Genomic DNA, 19,730 nt, shown 5'->3' on the forward strand with positions numbered 1-19,730 from the left:
TTGCTATGCATGGACTTCAATGCGCGTGCATATACTTGCGTCAGTAGGGTCTGGCTGCGCGAGACTAGGCAAGCTTGTCTTTCCAGAGGACTTTCAGCCTCAAGTGATATGAAACGGTGGCTGTCGCTTCTGGAGACACATGCTTGTGGTACTTTTGTGTTGAGAGTTCGAGGCTGCGCCACGTATTCGCTGATCTAGGGAAATAGCGAAATACGTTAGGTACATAGCAAGATTTTTGGCGTTACGTTAGAGCTTACGAGGGACTGTTCTAAAGTCAAGCTAATTTGCCGTTAGTGAGTGTCAGTAGTCTAACTTTCTGTCATTCATTACCTTGGTCACGTCCCCTAGGGTACGGAGCAGAGGCGGGCGTGACTCCAGATCCCCCTAAGTTGCACGTGACGCTTCGCTATTTAGGAAGCCAGAAACTAGTGAAGCCCGACGTGAGATGTCAGATGCTTACTAGCGAAGGTTTTTCAGTTTTTTCTATAGTGCCACGATGTGATCGATATCCGTAGCGACTTAAAATCTACGTTTGGGCTGAAAACAGTAGAATGTTAATATTGATTTTTCTACAACGTTTCAAGTTCGTGATCTAGAACGCATTTCTTTATTCTCTACCAGCTAATCGGGTTGAGCTTGTGGACCTCTACCGGGTGAGGTAGCGTTTCTTATAGTCTTCAACTAAAATCAGTGATTTCAATCAAGCTCCATTAGTTATCCAGCCGTAGTGAGTCTGGGGACGTGGCTAGTTAAGCTGGATTTACAATATGCCAACGCTTGAGCGTCGCGTCGCATTCCATTGTCTTGCGTGGGAGTGGCACGCGTCGCGTCACGTCGTACCATTCACAATATGATTTCATCGCGCGTAGACGTCGCTGCATGAATTCTTGAACTGACCACTCGCGCTTCGATTTTCTACTGTAGCAGTAGACAGACATGTTTCTTTTTTTCAAATCTTTTTGCTTTGTTTTTAATTAATTAAAGAAAAGAGGATGTAAAGGTGGAGTCTAAGTAGTGTAATATGATACACAAGTAGGATACTTTATGATTTATTACAAACAACCTACAGTTGCAACCAAACCCCTCCCTTTTTTATATCTACCGAGACTATTGCATGCCTACATGCTACAGCGATGGCGTCATGTTGGCGTGGTAGTAAAGACGGAGACGGTGAAGTCTATCACCAAGCCTCAGAACTATACGTTCCTACTGGATGTCGTCTGATAGATAGACTTGTTAAGCCAGTACGTGGGGAAGCCATTCTCGATGTCGGTTGTGGTACCGGGCGTCTCACATTGGAATTGGCATCACGAGTTGGAACGTCCGGTAGAGCAGTCGGCGTCGATTTGGGCGAAAGTAGAATTAAAGTTGCTAGGGAAGAGTTAGCAAAGAGAGCTGATGACTTTCCTCACGTTCAATTTCTGGAAGGAAGCGTCAAAGAAGCCATGGCATGGGGTCCGTTTAATGCAATCTTCAGCAACTATGTGTTTCATTGGTTTGAGCGAAGTGAACGTCTATCCATCATGCAAGACATTTATGAGAGTCTGACACCTGGCGGACGCCTTGTGTTTTGTTGTTTACCTTCACAGACTCAACACAAATTTATTGAAGCAGACATCTTTGCTCTTGCCATGCCTGGTAGAGATTATGAATCAACACTGGGCTTGAAATATGATTCGTCGGCTGTTTGGTCGCAGGTTTGTACACAAGCTGGATTTAGCGTCGAGGTTTGTGAGGAGTATGATGATGAGAAGAGATCTCCCAGCCTGCCAGCATGTCTGAGAGATCTAGAAGCAAGTGTTCCAAATTTCAAGCTTCACTCGCTCAAAGATGAAGACTTTGAATTCTTGAAGAAACGATATGGATATGGATATGGTGAAGAGGTTGTATATGATTTTAAGGAGCTCGTTATTTTGGCAAAGAAGTAACCAGCCCAAGACTAAGGAAACATTTTTCGTCCTTATTATAGATCACAATTTGTAGTCTGGTACCAGACTCTCTCGCGCCGTCGCGTTATTGTGTTATATGGAACCGGGCAAGATGGTCTGGTAGGAGGCTGACAATTTGCATCATGAATAATGGATACAAAGCGCGCACATAGGATGAAATTTGCAATTGAATTGTAGTTTGTTTCTGTGTGGGTGTGTATGGTGTGTGGTTGGATAGCTCAGTTGGCTAGAGATAGACTCCTACCCAGTCCTCCTCCTCGCGCACGCTCCACTTGTTTTGGCACGTGCTTTTTGTTCCACTCGCCAGGACCAGTCTAGGCTAGAGAGTCATCTTACGGAGTTTTCACATCCGGGACCTTGAAGGATCACAAATTCAAGTCACAGTGATGGTGAGCTATGGCATAATTTCCTTAAGCAAGAAACTAACACACATTTGCTTCTGTCGACTCAGGAGTATAAACGAGTACCTGGTCATTGACTGGGGTCCTAAGCAGCCATCAGCTGTGACGTGACATCAGCCACTGGGGTCCTGGTGAGACTTCCGGTGCTCCCACCACAGTTGGCTTCACACAAGTCGGTGCTCCTGCGAGTGCCTGGCCCGGTTCCAGGAGTTTGCTAGCGCAGGCCCAGAGTTCCCTGAGTAGCGCACAGGACCCAGCTTAACAGCTGGGGGCGTGACCTCTGAGAGGCAGCTTCTGACATTTAGGATTTTTTAGGTGTGTGTATGAGTGTGCATCTGTTTTAATGAAACTGCGAGCTTACGTCCACAGGGCTGACCATTTCATTTCTGCCTTACATGCAAGTGCAATACTTACAGTGAAATCCACAGTTCATGTTAGCTGGTAGTCTGTCCTATTTCCAATTTTGACTTAAAAGACATTGTTTGAGTCTGTGGCTTGGATTTTATGGGATGAAGCTAACTACTATGCATGGTGTCCGAAATTGTAAGCCATAATCTTTCTTAGGACTAAGGTCAGTTGTTGGTTGTAGAAAAAGCAAACATTGCTTGTAATAGAGATCCATTGTTGTTGTGACAAATTGGGACTGAAATGTGTCTTTAAGCAAATGTATATTGTTTGGTAATGCGAATTGCTCGCTCGGAATTTTTTTTAGCTGCAACCGGAGGGAAACATGGCGCTTCTGCTTGATATGCCTACAAATTAGGGAAGCTCTAGTCTCCCCAACCCCACTCCGACTCTACATCAGTGTCCCCAATTGGAGGCTAGCGACGTCACTGCCTGTACGCAGTCAAGGACCGATTGCATGGGTTTGCTAGCGGGGTAAAGATTCGATCACTTTGGACGAAGCCATCACCATCAACCGAGCTATCGTCATCGTCTCAGGCGTTGGACACAAACTCATCGTGCTGCCGTACTCCAAATGGGGTACAACTAATCAGGCAGTTCGAGGGATGACCTCTGCAGCAATCGGCGGTCGTGAAACATCGTGTGGTTGTGTCTCGACTGACGAATACCAACCTCGACGACGGGCTATGCATGGGTTGGACTGCGTGCAAGGAATTTAAGGGTCACCAACACATCGTGCGATTGTTCCAAGAAATCGATGGAAGGTATAGACCCTCATAACGGAGCAGTAGCCTCGGAGTCGAAAACCGTTACGACCACATCGTACGGCTATGCATCACCAGTGCCCATCTTTCCTTGACGGCGGTCATCCCGTCGAGTTGTTGTTTTTGCTGTGCCCGATACCGCTTTACCACGACCGAGTTTTCAGCAACTGAAACTTCTGGAACCAGCAGTCAACAGGTTTGTGTTCCATGCAGGTTACCACATGCAGCGATAACAACAACCTAAATTGTTGTCAATTTGTGTGTTCACAGAGAGCGCGTTCTCTGGTCTGGAAGTTCGAGGCTAAACTTCGGTCTTCATGTACTGAAATGGACTCAATGAGGAATCTTTGGTCCACTTTGCCTCAGTTCCGTGGTATTAATATTCCTTTCGGCTGTTTGTTGTATCGATGCCTATGCTATTCGTGCTCCTTTGCAAAGGTCTGGTTCTTCTAATAAATATACGTTATTGTATTCAATTGTTTAATCTGTCTCGTAACATGTCGTTCAGTACCACATGCCTAATTCGCAATACTCGCTTATTTAACCGTTACTGCTTAGCCGTGAAATCAGCGACAGACTCTCTTTCCTGGCGTGTTCCCGTTGTGATGGCTGTGGACTACAAAGTGTTCTTTCAACGTGTTCGTAATCATCGAAAGTTTGCGAAGTTTGGAAGTCAAACATTACACCCTTGCGCAACTTCCTTGCATTGGGAGTTATATATATATATATATATATATATATATATATATATATATATATATATATATACTTCAATCCTATAGAGTAAACAGGTGCTTTTGTGCCAAAGTTTTTTCTATACTCTTTAAGAACACAAGCTGCATAGAATAGAACGTCAGCTGTAGCTACTGCTCTGTATAGAGTGGTCACCTCTAGCGTGCTGTATAGACTCTCTAAATTTATAAAGTCTATACCATAAATGCCTATAAATGTCACTGAGGTAAAATAGTAGTATTTAGTAGCGTATACGTTTTTATCTATTCTGTCAATAACATAAATTTTATTAGAAACCTTTAAACTATTAATTAAAGATGTTGATAAACTGTAAGACAATAGAATTCGATGTATTAATGAATATATGCAAGAAATCGCGTATTACATGAAATATTTTCCTGCTTGGAAAGTTTTGTTTGTCGTAGTGTCATGGCCCGAGTGAACTGTTGTTGATGCATTATTAGCCCAGAGATAGTTATAACGTGCGTGTGGCCACTGTGTGATTTTATGCTAGCGCGATACCTCTTCCAGAGTTACCCATTGCATGTTCGCTTTACCGCGGAGATTGATTCAATGAACGAGTCTCATGCAGAATGCGTTCATTTATAGGATGTATGCCTACACGTTTCGAGTATATTCTAAAAGCAGTGCCAGTATGTGTGTCTCTGATTTTGTATATTGGGTTTACTGTAGTCTTACATAGCCGGAAGGATATAGGCGGGAAGGGTCTGGCTACGCGAGACTAAGTTTAGTGTAATTCTAATAAATTGGCGTAATTACATAACATTAGATGTATGCTGGTTATTGTGAATTTGTCTGTATATTCTGATGCTTTCTATTTAAGACTGTACGAATACAAACGTCATATGTAAGACATCTTCCTATACTGTACAACGTTGGCATCTGCATGGTTGTTAGACATAATATCAAGACGGGAAGTTGCTGGTATACATATAGAGAAGAACGGCTCACGTTGAGACGCTGTATGACGTTGTATTATTTAATTTACGTCAGTGTCGGGTATACTTTGTTCTAACAACTTCTATAGCTCGAACATGTAGAACGTTGGTGATTCTCCATGCATACAGGACGCAACGTACGTCCATGGAACTCCTCTGTGGAGGCAAACTTTGCAGGCGACAGTTTGTTAATTAAAACTTCCTAGACAGTCTCATAGTCGTGCTGTTTATCATCGTCCATCTCTAATATATATATATATATATATATATATATATATATATATAAACAGCCAACCGTTCCATCCCCTTGCTTTGGAAAAAATCTCAAATCTTTCAATTACTCTCGTATACAGTTCCGTTGGAGAACACAGCCGGAACACTAGTATCCCTGCATAAACCATTTGACCAATTCAAACCACCGCGGCTGCATGCTACCAAGGGGTGGCTGTGAACAATAGTGAGACAATAACACAACGTAGATTAATTAAATAGTACAACGTTACAGCGACTCAACGTGAGCCGTTTTCAGACCACTACAGTACTTACCGGTAACCTTCCTCAGTCTGACTCAAGGTGCTTGTCCGCGCGTAAAACAGTCACTACACTAATAAATGGATGTAAATGAGATACAATTAGTTTAGCTAACAATACCATTGGGTTGATAAATAGTGAATCTGGACAAGACCGCGGCTATATACACTGTACACACAGTAGAGTCATTCAAGAGTATTACTAACCAGAAGCAGTGATTTCGTTACGGTTAAAGTATAAGCGCCATAAATGCTAATTAAATGCAAACATGTTTTAGTAAGAGTCAAAGCGTACAGCACAAATCAACGTATAGATGAAAATGTTATACATGAAAATGTAGTATATCATGAAATCGTTCGTTTGCTTCCAGTTGTTTGATTAAAAGTAGAGACAGACAACAATAGCTATAAAATTGACCATCAAAGCTGTTTCTAATTGCACGTAAGAATCAACAAAGGCTCGCGCAGCGCATCATTTGATTCATCCATTATCTGATCTTTATCAAGTGATATAGACGGGTTGGATTTGCCGCCATTAGTCATGTTTAAAGGCTGCATTTCCTGGGAACCACTATCAGTGTTATGACTGGATTTTTTCCCATGTGGGGTTTTGCTTTTCCGTTCTTCGTTTCCCCCTTTCTTTCCATATCTCTGCCAAGCATAGAAAAGGAACCAAAAACAAGCGGCAGCATAAGGAACAAGAAACAGAGTTTCTGTAATGTAGGATGGCACAGGGGTGCGAAATGTGTGCATCTGCAGTGCATTCACAACAACAAGATTGAAAAGAAGACATGTCTCCACAATATTGTCACGAATACGAAAGTAAGGCTGAAGCTGACCGTGAAATGCAAGAAAAGCAGAAATGAAAATAATCATCAGTGTCTGATGGAGATGTGGTTCACCAGAAAAGCAATGAATAACAATTAGCAGAAGCCTTCGACCAAAATTCCAACCTTCTCCCCACCAATACTGCCCTTTGAAAGCTTGAAGACTGATGTCAGATACTGGTTTGAGTTTGGTAATCCAAGGCAAACCAAATGCAACAAAGAAAGGAAATGGAATAACGTAGAAAATGGCAATAATGATAGCAGTAATGGCAAATTTGGTATGTTGACCAGTAAAACATCTAACGGTAGCATCTCCATACCAGTAGTAATCATCTCCATCTTCTAATGGCACACATTGCAAAAGAATAAATGTTGTGTATGATATACTAACATAAGTCAATGTCAGTAAACTCCAAAATGCACGAAGGACAGGAATTCGTGCCATACGAGGAAACTTTCGAGCCAAGATGACAAAGATAGCCATACAGACAAAGATGCACGTTGGCATAAAGTACTGGAGCACAGTACTGTGAAGTGGTGTCATGTTCTCCCACATACATATACCCTCCCGGATGTTCAAGTTGGCAATGCCAGCAAAGTAAGCAACCCATTTCTGAGAGAGAATTCCACCCGGCGCAACTGCATTTAGTGTAAATCCAACCATCTGGAAGTAAAACACGAATGAACGGAATACACCAGCAGCCACATTTAAGTTGAATAAGACTGCAGCGACCACTACAAAGGCTGAGACTAATCCCAGTAAAGGAAGCTCCCACTTGTATTCATTCTTACAGTTAGGTTCACATTTAGAATAGAGTGAACCAAATGTTGCACTGTAGTTTTCAGCACATTTTCCACAGAGAGTTCCATCACGTCCTTTAGTACATTGTCTATCTGGTCGAACACGTGGATCAAACCAGCAGCTGTCACTATGGCAAGAGCAATAACCAACTGGGCAACTGTATGATACAAGAGGTCCATCGGTAGTAATGTGACCAATCCAAAATCCAGCTTGCACTCTTACTTCACCATAGTATCGACATTCCCTGATATGATTGTGTTTGCCTTTACCAATATCACACTTGCAGGTTCGAGACTTTGAATCATATCGAAAACCAGCAAAGCAATTGATTAGCCTGACAATGAAGACCTGCTGGAAGGATGACATTTGAGGTCGAACTAAAATTTCTGCTGTTGTGTTCGGAGAACCGGTGACGTGTAAGCTCGCCCAACCAATACCAGCTGTAAATTGAAATTCCTGAGTTTGACCTTCTGGATGAGTTAACAGGTGGTGATAACGTGAAATGTTTATGTTTGTAGTATTTGTTCTGACTATTACTGCTCCAGAAACATCATAACCAAGAGAATCTTGTCCCCTAGCTTTCAGAATATATGAAATACCAGGGGTAATACAATAGACATTTCTATTATCAGAACATCGAGTGTCACTGTTCAACAAATGATGTTTGGTTTTGTGGTCCATTGTGTCAGCTTCCAGTGTTGCATTGATTGCAACCATTTGGGACCTCATATCGTTGGGCCAATTGTTGACATACAAAAAGCTAGATGATCTGAGTGCATGTGTAAAGTTCAAGCCACTGCCTTCTTGCCATGCACAAACGTCCAATGAATATGCATAGATAGCTCCACCTCTACCAACCACATCTGCTTTGTTGTTGACAAACTTGATTGTTGCTTTTAGATGTTTTTGTTTGCTAGGAAAGAAATTGTCTTGACTATCAATACTAAATGGAGTTATGAAACAGTAGTAATTCCGTGCAGTAGTGCCAAGCAAAAGCCATTCTCTGGACACACCCATATTATGCACAAACAGAGCACCACCACTATATGCAGTGTTGTTTTCAAATGTTAGTGTTGCACCTTTGTGGAAACGAATTGCGGATCGTTTATTCAAATACATTGCCCCACCTTGCAGACCATGATTGTCAGAAAATGTGACTGAATCAGATACAATCACCCAAGTATGACCAATAATTAGAAATGCAGATCCATTATTGGATTTTACTTTTGTCACTCCAGTTAGAGATACGTCAGCTTGAAGAGTAACTAACGCACTGCCTTTTCCTCCTTTCAACACTTTGTTTCCAACAAACGAAGCGTCTCGGAGTAGCGTTGTCACTGGCCATTGTCCTGTCTTCATGATACTAGTCAATGAAAGTGCACCACCTAGTTTAGCCAAATTGTTTGTAAAATTTGAACTTGCCACTGTAACGTGAATTTTAGTAGAATTTTCAAGAAAGAAAACTGCAATTGCAGCTCCTACATTTGCGTAATTTGAATCCAACAAGGAATTGTTTATAGCAATAGTACCTTTGCTTTCTCCATACATCAACAGTACAATTGCTCCTCCAAAGCCCTGCTTTGGAATGTGCCCTTGGTGCTCTACATAGACATTGCTCTGAGTACGGCAATTGGAAAAAACACACTTATCAATCAGAACATGAAAGTCATCAGGTGATGAGTCCACATTAATGTAGACACCAGCACCATTCGCTGCAATGTTGTTGTCAAAAACTGAAGAGAAAATGGATATATTTACTGGATACCTGTATGTTGTGAGGTTTCCGAGGAGACAGATTCCTGTACCATTTCCAAAACAGATGTCTGTCTGGATTATCCGTTTGTCATTTAAATTTAAAAAATGACAAAATTCTATTGTGATCACTACAGCATATGAAGTCGAGGGTAAATGGTGATCAAGAGAAATTTGGACTCCAGCCGAAGTACTAACATTTGATCCAATAAACTTACAATGGGATAGTTTCACTGAATCGTACACATTTTGTATGCCAATCCCGGTGCCTTCGTTTTCGAAAAATCTGCATGAATTTACTATCAGCTTTCTGCTGTTAATGACAGACACAACAGAGAAAGTCGGCAAACCGTTTTCTTGTGCATAGCATCCGGTAAATGTCAAGTTTGTGATCACGATGCTGTCCAAACCATCGAAAACCAAAGCCGCACGAGCTGATTTACCAATGCACGTTATGTTCGTCCGATCACGATCTTTACTCATCAAGGTCACATTCAGTTTGCCCTGAAACTTGGCCACGCCCATCAATGTGCCGTACTCCACGAAATGAACAGTTGGTGAGAAGACGACGTAACAGTGCACATCAGTAGAGTTGTCCACATCAATCGTTCTCATGTCTTCCATCGCGGACTTGAGACTGCTGCAAGGAGCCGTTCTGTTTCCGCAAGAAGACGGGCTAGATGATGTATCATGAACGTCGGCAGGTGAAATGTAGTAAACACGACTTACAACATCTGCTACGATTAATGGAGAGAGAAAAAAGACGAAAACTAGGCGAAACGCATTATTTTGCCACATGTCTTGCATGCTACTCAGAGCCGTTATCTCGATCACTGCAAGTCTCGCGTATCAGACCTCTGGAGCCCGCCACTACTATAGCATGCAAATTAGATTTCGAACATCAATTATTGCACTGCCTCAGGCGTTACTACTACTACTACAACAACTATTAGGTTACCAGTTTATAAACCTCGTCTTCAAATAGACAGAAAAGTTATCGTCGACTCAGATAGTTGGTCACATGCTGTTTTGCTTTCAGAGCGACACAACAATGATAGATCAGCAAGGAACGGACTGCTGACCGTCACAGATTGAGAACCCAGCTATACTCTAGATCCCTCATCAGTTGAGGACAGTGTGTTAGCTGGGAGGAAAGTTGTATAGCTTTTATAGAATTGGGAAAGTGCTAGAGCGATTCAGATGAAAGAGTTGCAATTTGCTTAATTATGTTAAGTTTTTTCAGCCATCTGATGCTGTGACGATTCCTTGTCCTATCATGTTAGCGAAGTTGTACACTGCGGTCCTGTAATCTATTTGTAACATTTAGCAATATATGAGTATAATGATATGTACACTCGTGAATAGAATACAAGCACATACAGCGTGTGTGTGTGTGTGTGTGTGTGTGTGTGTGTGTGTGTGTGTGTGTGTGTGTGTGTGTGTGTGTGTGTGTGTGTGTGTGTGTGTGTGTGTGTGTGTGTATTTTTTAAACCCAGCTACGTGGGTATCTAACACACATTATCCAATAACACATGTCTGTACAATCTAAAGCCAGTCAGTCTATGCAATATCATTTTGGCGTTATATAGCCAGAGTTTCACCGACAGTTGTTCATGTCTGTTACTGACTGCCTGGCTGACTGTCAAATTTCTTTTGAAAGATAGCCGTCGTGCGATGGTCTTCAATACTTCCAAACTGTGTGGTGACCACAGGCCAAGAGATTCGCACACAAGAGGGTGGAAACTACTCCCAGTTGATGTGACGTTGGCTTCACGACGTTGGTCTTTTCCCCTTTCTCCAGCTGCAGCTGGATTTCCCGCACTGTAAGCTGTTTGGGTAACGTATGACGGTTGCATTGTGTTCCTGACTATTACATCAAAATAGGTGGTACAGCCTTGTTCAAAGTCAGGATGAAAAATATCACCCGGTCTGGCACAAGTATCAGTGTTGCAGCGTTGTTCCTTACGGCAGTTGCCATTATCCACAAGCAAAGCGTGAAAAAGAACATTGCATAAAGCGTTATGTCGGCGTGTTCTTATGTTGCTCTGGCCATATATACATACATACATACATACATACATACATACATACATACATACATACATACACACACACACACACACACACACACACACACACACACACATATATATATATATATATATATATATATATATATATATATATTAGCCTTGCTGTATTGTCTTTTACAATATGTAATAATAATCTGATCCCGCCACTACTCGATGTTTATGATTGCCTTTGACTGCATCAATTAAGGCTCTATTGTCTCGGGCGAGCCTCTGATCGACTGTGTATACACACTGCTCTAGCTGATCTTGCTTTTTAACTGCTGCTTTGATTGATGAGATCTACTGCAATAAATTCACAAATATATCTCCGGCTTTAAATTTGCGTATTCAGCCATCATGCAGCTTAGCTGTTTTCTCTTCTGTTTTCAGACTGTTCTTCTGTGCAACGCGAGATACTCCCATTTACTTCATTGATATTCAGAGGTTTTATACAGTGTCACAGCTTAGCGAAATTATTTATTTAAGCGTTGGGTGATCTTTTTTGCGTTTCATCCATTCAGGATATTAATTCTTGCGGGGGACATTGAAGCTACAATTTTCTTGACGTGCTCAATTATTCTGCGTGCCGCTCTTGTTTGAACTTGGGGTTTAGCGCAATCGTCTTTTACGGCGTTGGAATCCATAAACTTTGGAAATCGAGTGCAGATGATAGTCGATAAGAGCGGAGTCAAAGAGCACATTCCAAACGACATCCCACGCGTCTGATTCTTCTTGAGTAAACCTTCCACTAGTTACGAAACCAAGGAATTGATTCTTTTGTGGCATTTGGCGCTAGCCAGTCGGTGGATTATAGTTCCCTTGTGTCCAAGTCTTTATCACCGACAGCAATTGAAGTTTTTGTTTACGGTTTTGACATAATATTGACAATTATCTTTCTCAATGTTGACGGTACCATCGAAACTTCGTCTCGCTGACGAATTGGTCACATTCTGGAAAAGAGAACACGAGAAGCAAGAGTTTCGACATGCACACGTTGACGTTCCATCCCCCGTTTTACCGATAAACACGACCGTTCGCTCGATATAGGAGCTATCCCACACACTGCATGCGTATAGCAGCTCTAGAGTGTAAGCAATCGCAGACGTTAAGCACTTTCGCCAGCTGTTTACTGATTCTAACTTGCAGCACACTCTATCTCAAATTCTATTCTATGCGACTGAAAATGTGTTCTATTATACTTACATTCTTTCGCTGTGCACGAGATAAAGGTTAAGTAAGAAAGTTGTGGACAAATCGTTGGACGAAATCTCACTTCTCTCTGCATAACGTTTCTGATAATATGATGCAGTTTCCTACAGATTTCTCCTACTTCACTTGCTTCGTGAGTGACAAGAGTAAGTATTCTATATATAAATATTAGCTTATAAGTGATAGATACACAAGCACGTGATATCCAAGTAATCGAAAAGTGTGCAACCCCCGCATATAACGCTTAATGAATAATCGCCTATGCTGATATTTGAATGGCAATTCTGTATCTACTTATGACGAGCTGTTCACCTTCATCGACGTCCGAAGACAACGCACGACGCAAACACACATCTCGCTACATCTCGCTAGACAGAAAAACGGTCAGATCGTGGGCGTCTTATAATTTATATTTATTGCACAACTTATCCACGCTCTTGCGTTGTAAGATTTTTGTATACTCTTGACATACAACTGCGTATATGGCCACCGTCCTATACGAAATCATCGCTCAGGGTTGTAGATTAATTAGTCCATCACACGTGATCAGTCTCTGTATGCAGTAATGGGAGGCAATCAATTAACTTAATAGTCACTTCTGACATGAAGGGTTAGACGAGAAGCACGACCTTCTTACAAAAGATCCGAAAAGTGTGTGTGTAGATATACCGAATTCGATTGTATACGACTGTTTGTACGTCTAGTAAGCCCGCAAATGGTGCGAGTCCGTTGGTGTAGTGGGCGTAGCTATAAAGAATCTAGTTCAGATGCAGGTACAGTATCATGTAATGCATATATACGTTTAAATTTACTACAGCTTCCTGCGGTTGTTTTAATACAAAAGTCAGCTGCACACCAATCTGCAAAAAAACACATAGCTAGCTAATAGATTCTGGCAAAAGTTGTCATATTGTGTATCTTGAATAAAAATCGAAAGGACCTCCTAGATTGTATGTTTTACTAATGTCCACTTTTCCTACAATTTATTTAAAACCAAATTCATTAATAAATAATTTAGTAAAGTTTGTCTCACTTATGGCATCATACTTCCTGCAATCAACGGACACTGCAATTGTAAAGTTCCACTGTCTGAAAGTTCTGAAGAGAGTGACAGGCGCCATGTCAGGATACTTGGCAGATTTCATAAAAAATTTGTTAGTTCCAACTAAGTAAGTGATGATCTTCCCTACATTGAACAAAACAGCAGATACACCTGGCTGAATGTGCAGTACGTACGTCTCCATGCAGTATGTACTCGATCAGTTAGTAGAGGTCGATACCTTAATTAATTGATCTCTACGTCTACGTTGCTTACTTGGAATAAATGTCACGTTAAGACTTGTTTTTTTTCGAGTTTGGAAAAACGAAGATCCTGTAATTTGCAACTGAAATTTCTCTAGTCCGGAACTATCTGTTGGAAAAAACGTTTACAACAGTTACAGTATTATCAAGTCTGTAAAGTGTATAGACCGGTTGCAGTAGGCGTGAACCTACGCACGTGCGCACGTCTTGGAGAACATTTGGGACTTTAATATCACAATGAAAACTTTTGTGCTGTTGTGGGTTACGGCAACCGTGTCGATCGTGACAGAGACATTAGTTTCGTTTGTTCGCCAACGATTGTGACGGTCAAAGACGAGAAATTTCGAAATCTGACGGAACGGCGACGAGGGGCGTGGATCACTGCTATCAACAGAAAAGACCTGAAACAGGTCAGTTTGAAGTACACACGCGTCTGTTCCGATCACTTCGTAAGCGTAAAATCTTCTTGCATGCAATGAAAGACCAAATAAATCCGGATTAGGTTCCTAGTAAAAAACTGCGGTATCCGTCAAGGCATTCATTGACGACAGAAAGGTACGAACGAGTACAGCAAAGGAATGCAAAGAGACTGCGATTAGAAGAAGACGACTCCATTTGATTGCAGTGCATGTGCAAGCGAAATTACAGACAACACTGAAACTGATGACAATGTAGTGCATGGGAGCGCTATGTAGCATGCATGCAGACCGATAGTAGTGAAGATGTTGACAGGCGAAAGAAGCCGTTGCACTGTCTTCAGGAGGAACTGGCAACACTAGACGGCATTTCGATTTCACAGCAGTTTGCTTTCAAAGAAAACAATTTATCCATCGTGGATGCTGGTTGTCGCTGCGATCACACGTCGATCTAGTTTGGTTGAGTTATCTCTACTTGTACTATTACAAGTCACAAACGGTGCTGTGACAAGTGTTTCTAGAAAGCTGTGGCTATACGATATAGACAATATGAAGTAATTTGGTATAACTAAACATGATTTATTGGCAAAGTGAATTAATAAATTGACACGTTTGCGTAATTAAATTTCTTAATTATTGTTAAATTATGAGCCTTCGCTTTTCGATGGGTTGGACAGTCTGGTGATCACAAACTTGACATTTACCGAAATTACCGGATGATTTGCACAAGAACACATTTCACCAACTTTCTCTGTTGTGCATGTCTTTAAAACAACCGCAGGAAGCTGTAGTAAATTTAAACGTATATGTGCATTACATGATACTGTACCTGCACCTGAACTAGATTCTTTATAGCTACGCCTACTACACCAACGGACTCGCACCATTTGCGGGCTTACTAGACGTACAAACAGTCGTATACAATCGAATTCGGTATATCAACACACACAATTTTCGGGTCTTTTGTAAAAATGTTGTGCTTCTCGTCTAACCTTTTAAGTTAAAAGTGACTATTAATTGATTGCCTCCCATTACTGCATACAGAGACTGATCACGTGTGATGGACTAATTAATCTACAACCCTGAGCGATGATTTCGTATAGGACGGCGGCCATATGCGCAGTTGTATGTCAAGAGTATACAAAAATCTTACAACGCAAGAGCGTGGATAAGTTGAGCAATAAATATAAATTATAAGACGCCCACGATCTGACCGTTTTTCTGTCTAGCGAGATGTAGCGAGATGTGTGTTTGCGTTGTGCGTTGTGTTCGGACGTCGATGGAGGTGAACAGCTCGTCATAAGTAGATACAGAATTGCCATTCAAATATCACCATACGCGATTATTCAGTAGGCGTTATATGCGGGGGTTGCACACTTTTCGATTACTTGGATATCACGTGCTTGTGTATCAATCACTTGTAAGCTAATATTTATATATAGAATACTTAGTCTTGTCACTCACGAAGCAAGTGAAACAGGCGAAATCTGTAGGAAACCGCATAATATTATCAGAAACGTTATGTAGAGAAAAAGTGAGATTTCGTCCAACGTTTTGTCGACAACATTCTTACTTAACCTTTATCTCGTGCACAGCGAAAGAATGTAAGTATAATAGAACACATTTTCAGTCGCATAGAATAGAATTTGAGGTAGTGTACTGCAAGTGGCGAAAGTGCTTAACGTCTGCGATTGCTTACACTCTAGATTTGCTATACGCATGCAGTGTGTGGGATAGCTCCTATATCGAGCAAACGGTCGTATTTATTGGTAAAATGGGGGATGGAACGTCAACGTGTGCACGTCGTCACTCTTGCTTCTGATGTTCTCTTTTCCAGAATGTGACCAATCCGTCAACGAGACGAAGTTTAGCAAACTCGATGGTACCGTCAACATTGAGAAAGATAATTGTCAATATTATGTCAACATCATAAACAAAAACTTCAATTGCTGTCGGTGATACGAAACTTGGACACGAGGGAACTATACTCAAGTGTCTGGCTAGCGCCAAATGCCACGAAAGAATCAATCAATGTCTTGGTTTCGTAACTAGTGGAAGGTTTACTCAAGAAGAATCAGACGCGTGGGACGTCATTTGGAATGTGCTCTTTGGCTCCGCTCTTATCGATTACCGTCTGCACTCGATTTCCAGTGTGTATGGATTCCAACGCCGTAAAAGACGATTGCGCTAAACCCCAAGTTCAAACAAGAGCGGCGAGCAGAATAATTGAGCACGTCAAGAAAATTATGTAGCTTCGATATCTCCCGCAAGAATTAATATCCTGGATGGATGAAACGCGAAAAAGATCACCCGACGATTAAATGAATCACTTGGCTAGCTGTGACACTGTATACAACCTCTGAATATAAATGAAGCAAATGAGAGTATCTCGCGTTACACAGAAGAACAGTCTGAAACAGAAGAGAAAACAGCAAAGCTGCATGATGGCGGAATACGCAAAGCTGGAGATATAAATTGTCAATTTATTGCAATAGCTCGCATCAATCAAAGCAGCAGTTGAAAAGCAAGATCAGCTAAAGCAATGCGTATACACAGCCGATCAGAGGCTCAACCGAGACAATAGAACCTTGATGCAGTCAAAGGCAATCATAAACATCGAGAGGGGAGTAGTGGCCGGATCAGAATATTATTACATATTGTTACAATGTAAGAGACAATACAGCAAGACTAATATCATAATAACATATACATGTACATACTGTATGCGCTTGTGTTCTATTCACGAGTGTACATATCATTATACTCATATATTGCTAAATGTTGCAAATAGATTACAGGACCTCAGTGTACAACTTCGCTAACATGATAGAACAAGGAATCGTCACAGCATGAGATGGCTGAAAAAACTTAACTTAACTAAGCAAATTGCCACTCTTTCATTTGAATCACTCTAGCACTTTCCCAATTCTATAAAAACTATACAACTTTCCTCCCTGCTAACACACTGTCCTCAACTGATACGGTATCTAGAGCATAGCTGGGTTCTCAATCTGTGACGGTCAGCAGTCCGTTCCTTGCTGATCTATCAGGGTTGTGTCGCTCTGAAAGCAAAACTGCACGTGACCAAATATCTAAGTCGATGATAACTTTTCTGTCTATTTGAAGACGAGGTTTATAAACTGGTAACCTAATAATTATAGTAGTAGTAACGTCTGAGGCAGTGCAATAATTGATGTTCGAAATGTAATTTGCATACTACTGTAGTGGCGGGCTCCAGAGGTCTGATACGCGAGACTTGCAGTGATCGAGATAACGGCTCTGAGTAGGATGCAAGACATGTGGCAAAATGATGCGTTTCGCCTAGTTTTCGTCTTTTTTCTCTCTCCACTGATTGTAGGAGATGTTGTAAGTCGTGTTTACTACATTTCACCTGCCGACGTTCGTGATACATCATCTAGCCCGTCTTCTTGCGGAAACAAAACGGCTCCTTGCAGCAGTCTCAAGTCCGCGATGGAAGACATGAGAACCATTGATGTGGACAACTCTACTGATGTGCACTGTTACGTCGTCTTCTCACCAACTGTTCATTTGGTGGAGTACGGCACATTGATGGGCGTGGCCAAGTTTCTGGGCAAACTGAATGTGACCTTGATGAGTAAAGATCGTGATCGGACGAACATAACGTGCATTGGAAAATCAGCTCGTGCGGCTTTGGTTTTCGATGGTTTGGACAGTCTTGTGATCACAAACTTGACATTTAGCGGATGCTTTGCACAAGAAAACGGTTTGCCGACTTTCTCTGTTGTGTCTGTGAATAACAGCAGGAAGCTGATGGTAAATTCATGCAGATTTTTCGGAAACAAAGGAATTGGTATTGAAGTACAGAATGTCTACGATTCAGTAGAAATATCCCATTGTAAGTTTATTGGATCAACTGCTACTAGTACTTCGGTTGGAGTCCAAATTTCTCTTGATCACAATTTGCCATCGACTTCATATGCAGTCGTAATCACAATAGAATTTTGTCAGTTTTTGAATTTAAGTGACATACGAATGACACAGACAAACATTTGTGCTGGAAATGGTACAGGAATTTGTCTCCTAGGAAACCTCACAACGTACAGGTATCCAGTAAATGTATCCATTTTGTCATCAGTCTTTGACAACAACATTGCAGTAAATGGTGCTGGTGTCTACATTAATGTGGACTCATCACCTGATAACTTTCGTGTTCTGATTGATGATTGTGTTTTTTCCAACTGCCGTAGTCAGAGTAATGGCTATGTAGAGCATCAAGGGCACATTACAAGGGAAGGATATGGAGGAGCAATTGCACTGTTGCTGTCTGGAAAAAGCAAAGGTACTATTAATATTAACAATTCCTTGTTAGATTCAAATTACGCAACCCTAGGAGCTGCAATTGCAGTTTTCCTGGCTGACTATTCTACTGAAATTCAAGTTGCAATAGCAAAATCAAACTTTACAAACAATTTGGCTAAACAAGGTGGTGCACTTTCATTGAATAATATCATGAAGACAGAAAAATGGCCAATGCCAACAAAATGCCATGGCACATTGTTTGTTGGAAACAAAGTGTTGACAGGTGGGCAAGGTAGTGCGTTAGTTGCTTTTTATGTGGACGTATCTCTAACAGGCGTGACAAAAGTGAAATCCAATAATGGATCTGCATTTCTAATTCTTGGACATTCTTGGGTGATTGTATCTGATTCAGTCACATTTTCTGAAAATCATGGTCTCCATGGTGGGGCAATACACTTGCATGAACGATCTGCAATTCGTGTCCACAAAGGTGCAACACTAAGTTTTGAAAACAACACTGCATATAGTGGTGGTGCTCTGTTTGTGAACAATAATGTTGTCTCCAAAGAATGGCATTTGCTTGGCCCTACTGCACGGAATCATCGCTGTTTCATAAACCCATTCAGTTTTGATGCTGACTACTCAAGAATTCATTATAACGAAGAACAACTGAATGCAACAATCAAGTTTGTCAACAGCAAAGCAGATATAGTTGGTAGAGGTGGAGCTATCTATGCATATTCATTGGACGTTTGTGCATGGCAACAAAGCAGTGGGCTGAACCTTACACATGCACTCAGATCATCTAGCTTTTTGTATGTCAACAATCAGCCCAACGATATTAGGTCCCAAATGTCTACAATCAATGCTACACTGGAAGCTGACACGATAGACCACAAAACCGAACATCATCTGTTGAACAGTGACACTCGATGTTCTGATAATAGAAATGTCTATTGTATTACCCCTGGTATTTCATATATTCTGAAAGCTAGGGGACACGATTCTTTTGCTTATGATGTTTCTGGAGCAGTAATAGTCAGAACAAATACTACAAACATTAATATTTCACGTTATCACCACCTGTTAACTCATCCAGAAGGTCAAAATCAGGAATTCCAATTTACAGCTGGTGTTGATTGGGCGAGCTTACACATTGCCGGTTCTCCAAACACAACAGCAGAAATTTTAGTTAGACCTCAAATGTCATCCTTCCAGCAGGTCTTCATTGTCAGGCTAATCAATTGCTTTGCTGGTTTTCGATATGATTCAAAGTCTCGAACCTGCAAGTGTGATATTGGTAAAGGCAAACACAATCATATCATGGAA

At 41.3% G+C, this 19,730-nt stretch overlaps 2 protein-coding genes across 2 annotated transcripts; one reads left to right on the top strand and one right to left on the bottom strand.

Annotated features, from left to right (window-relative positions):
• Positions 1-1,133: 1,133 nt before the first annotated feature.
• Positions 1,134-2,134, top strand: LOC134183613 (arsenite methyltransferase-like). The gene has a single exon (XM_062651199.1). It carries the CDS (start codon positions 1,134-1,136, stop codon positions 1,926-1,928), a length of 795 nt encoding a protein of 264 aa, XP_062507183.1. The 3' UTR covers positions 1,929-2,134.
• Positions 2,135-5,946: 3,812 nt separating this feature from the next.
• Positions 5,947-9,745, bottom strand: LOC134183614 (uncharacterized). The gene has a single exon (XM_062651200.1). The coding sequence runs from the start codon at positions 9,743-9,745 to the stop codon at positions 6,173-6,175; it is 3,573 nt and encodes a 1,190-aa protein (XP_062507184.1). The 3' UTR covers positions 5,947-6,172.
• Between the last annotated feature and the right edge of the window lie 9,985 nt (positions 9,746-19,730).

The sequence above is a fragment of the Corticium candelabrum genome, chromosome 8, assembly GCF_963422355.1.
Source record: "Corticium candelabrum chromosome 8, ooCorCand1.1, whole genome shotgun sequence".
Taxonomy (NCBI): domain Eukaryota; kingdom Metazoa; phylum Porifera; class Homoscleromorpha; order Homosclerophorida; family Plakinidae; genus Corticium; species Corticium candelabrum.

What these genes read in the sequence shown, in the direction of transcription:
- LOC134183613 (XM_062651199.1), top strand. Translation starts at nt 1,134, where the DNA reads ATGGCGTCATGTTGGCGTGGTAGTAAAGACGGAGACGGTGAAGTCTAT.
- LOC134183614 (XM_062651200.1), bottom strand. Translation starts at nt 9,745, where the DNA reads ATGGAAGACATGAGAACGATTGATGTGGACAACTCTACTGATGTGCAC.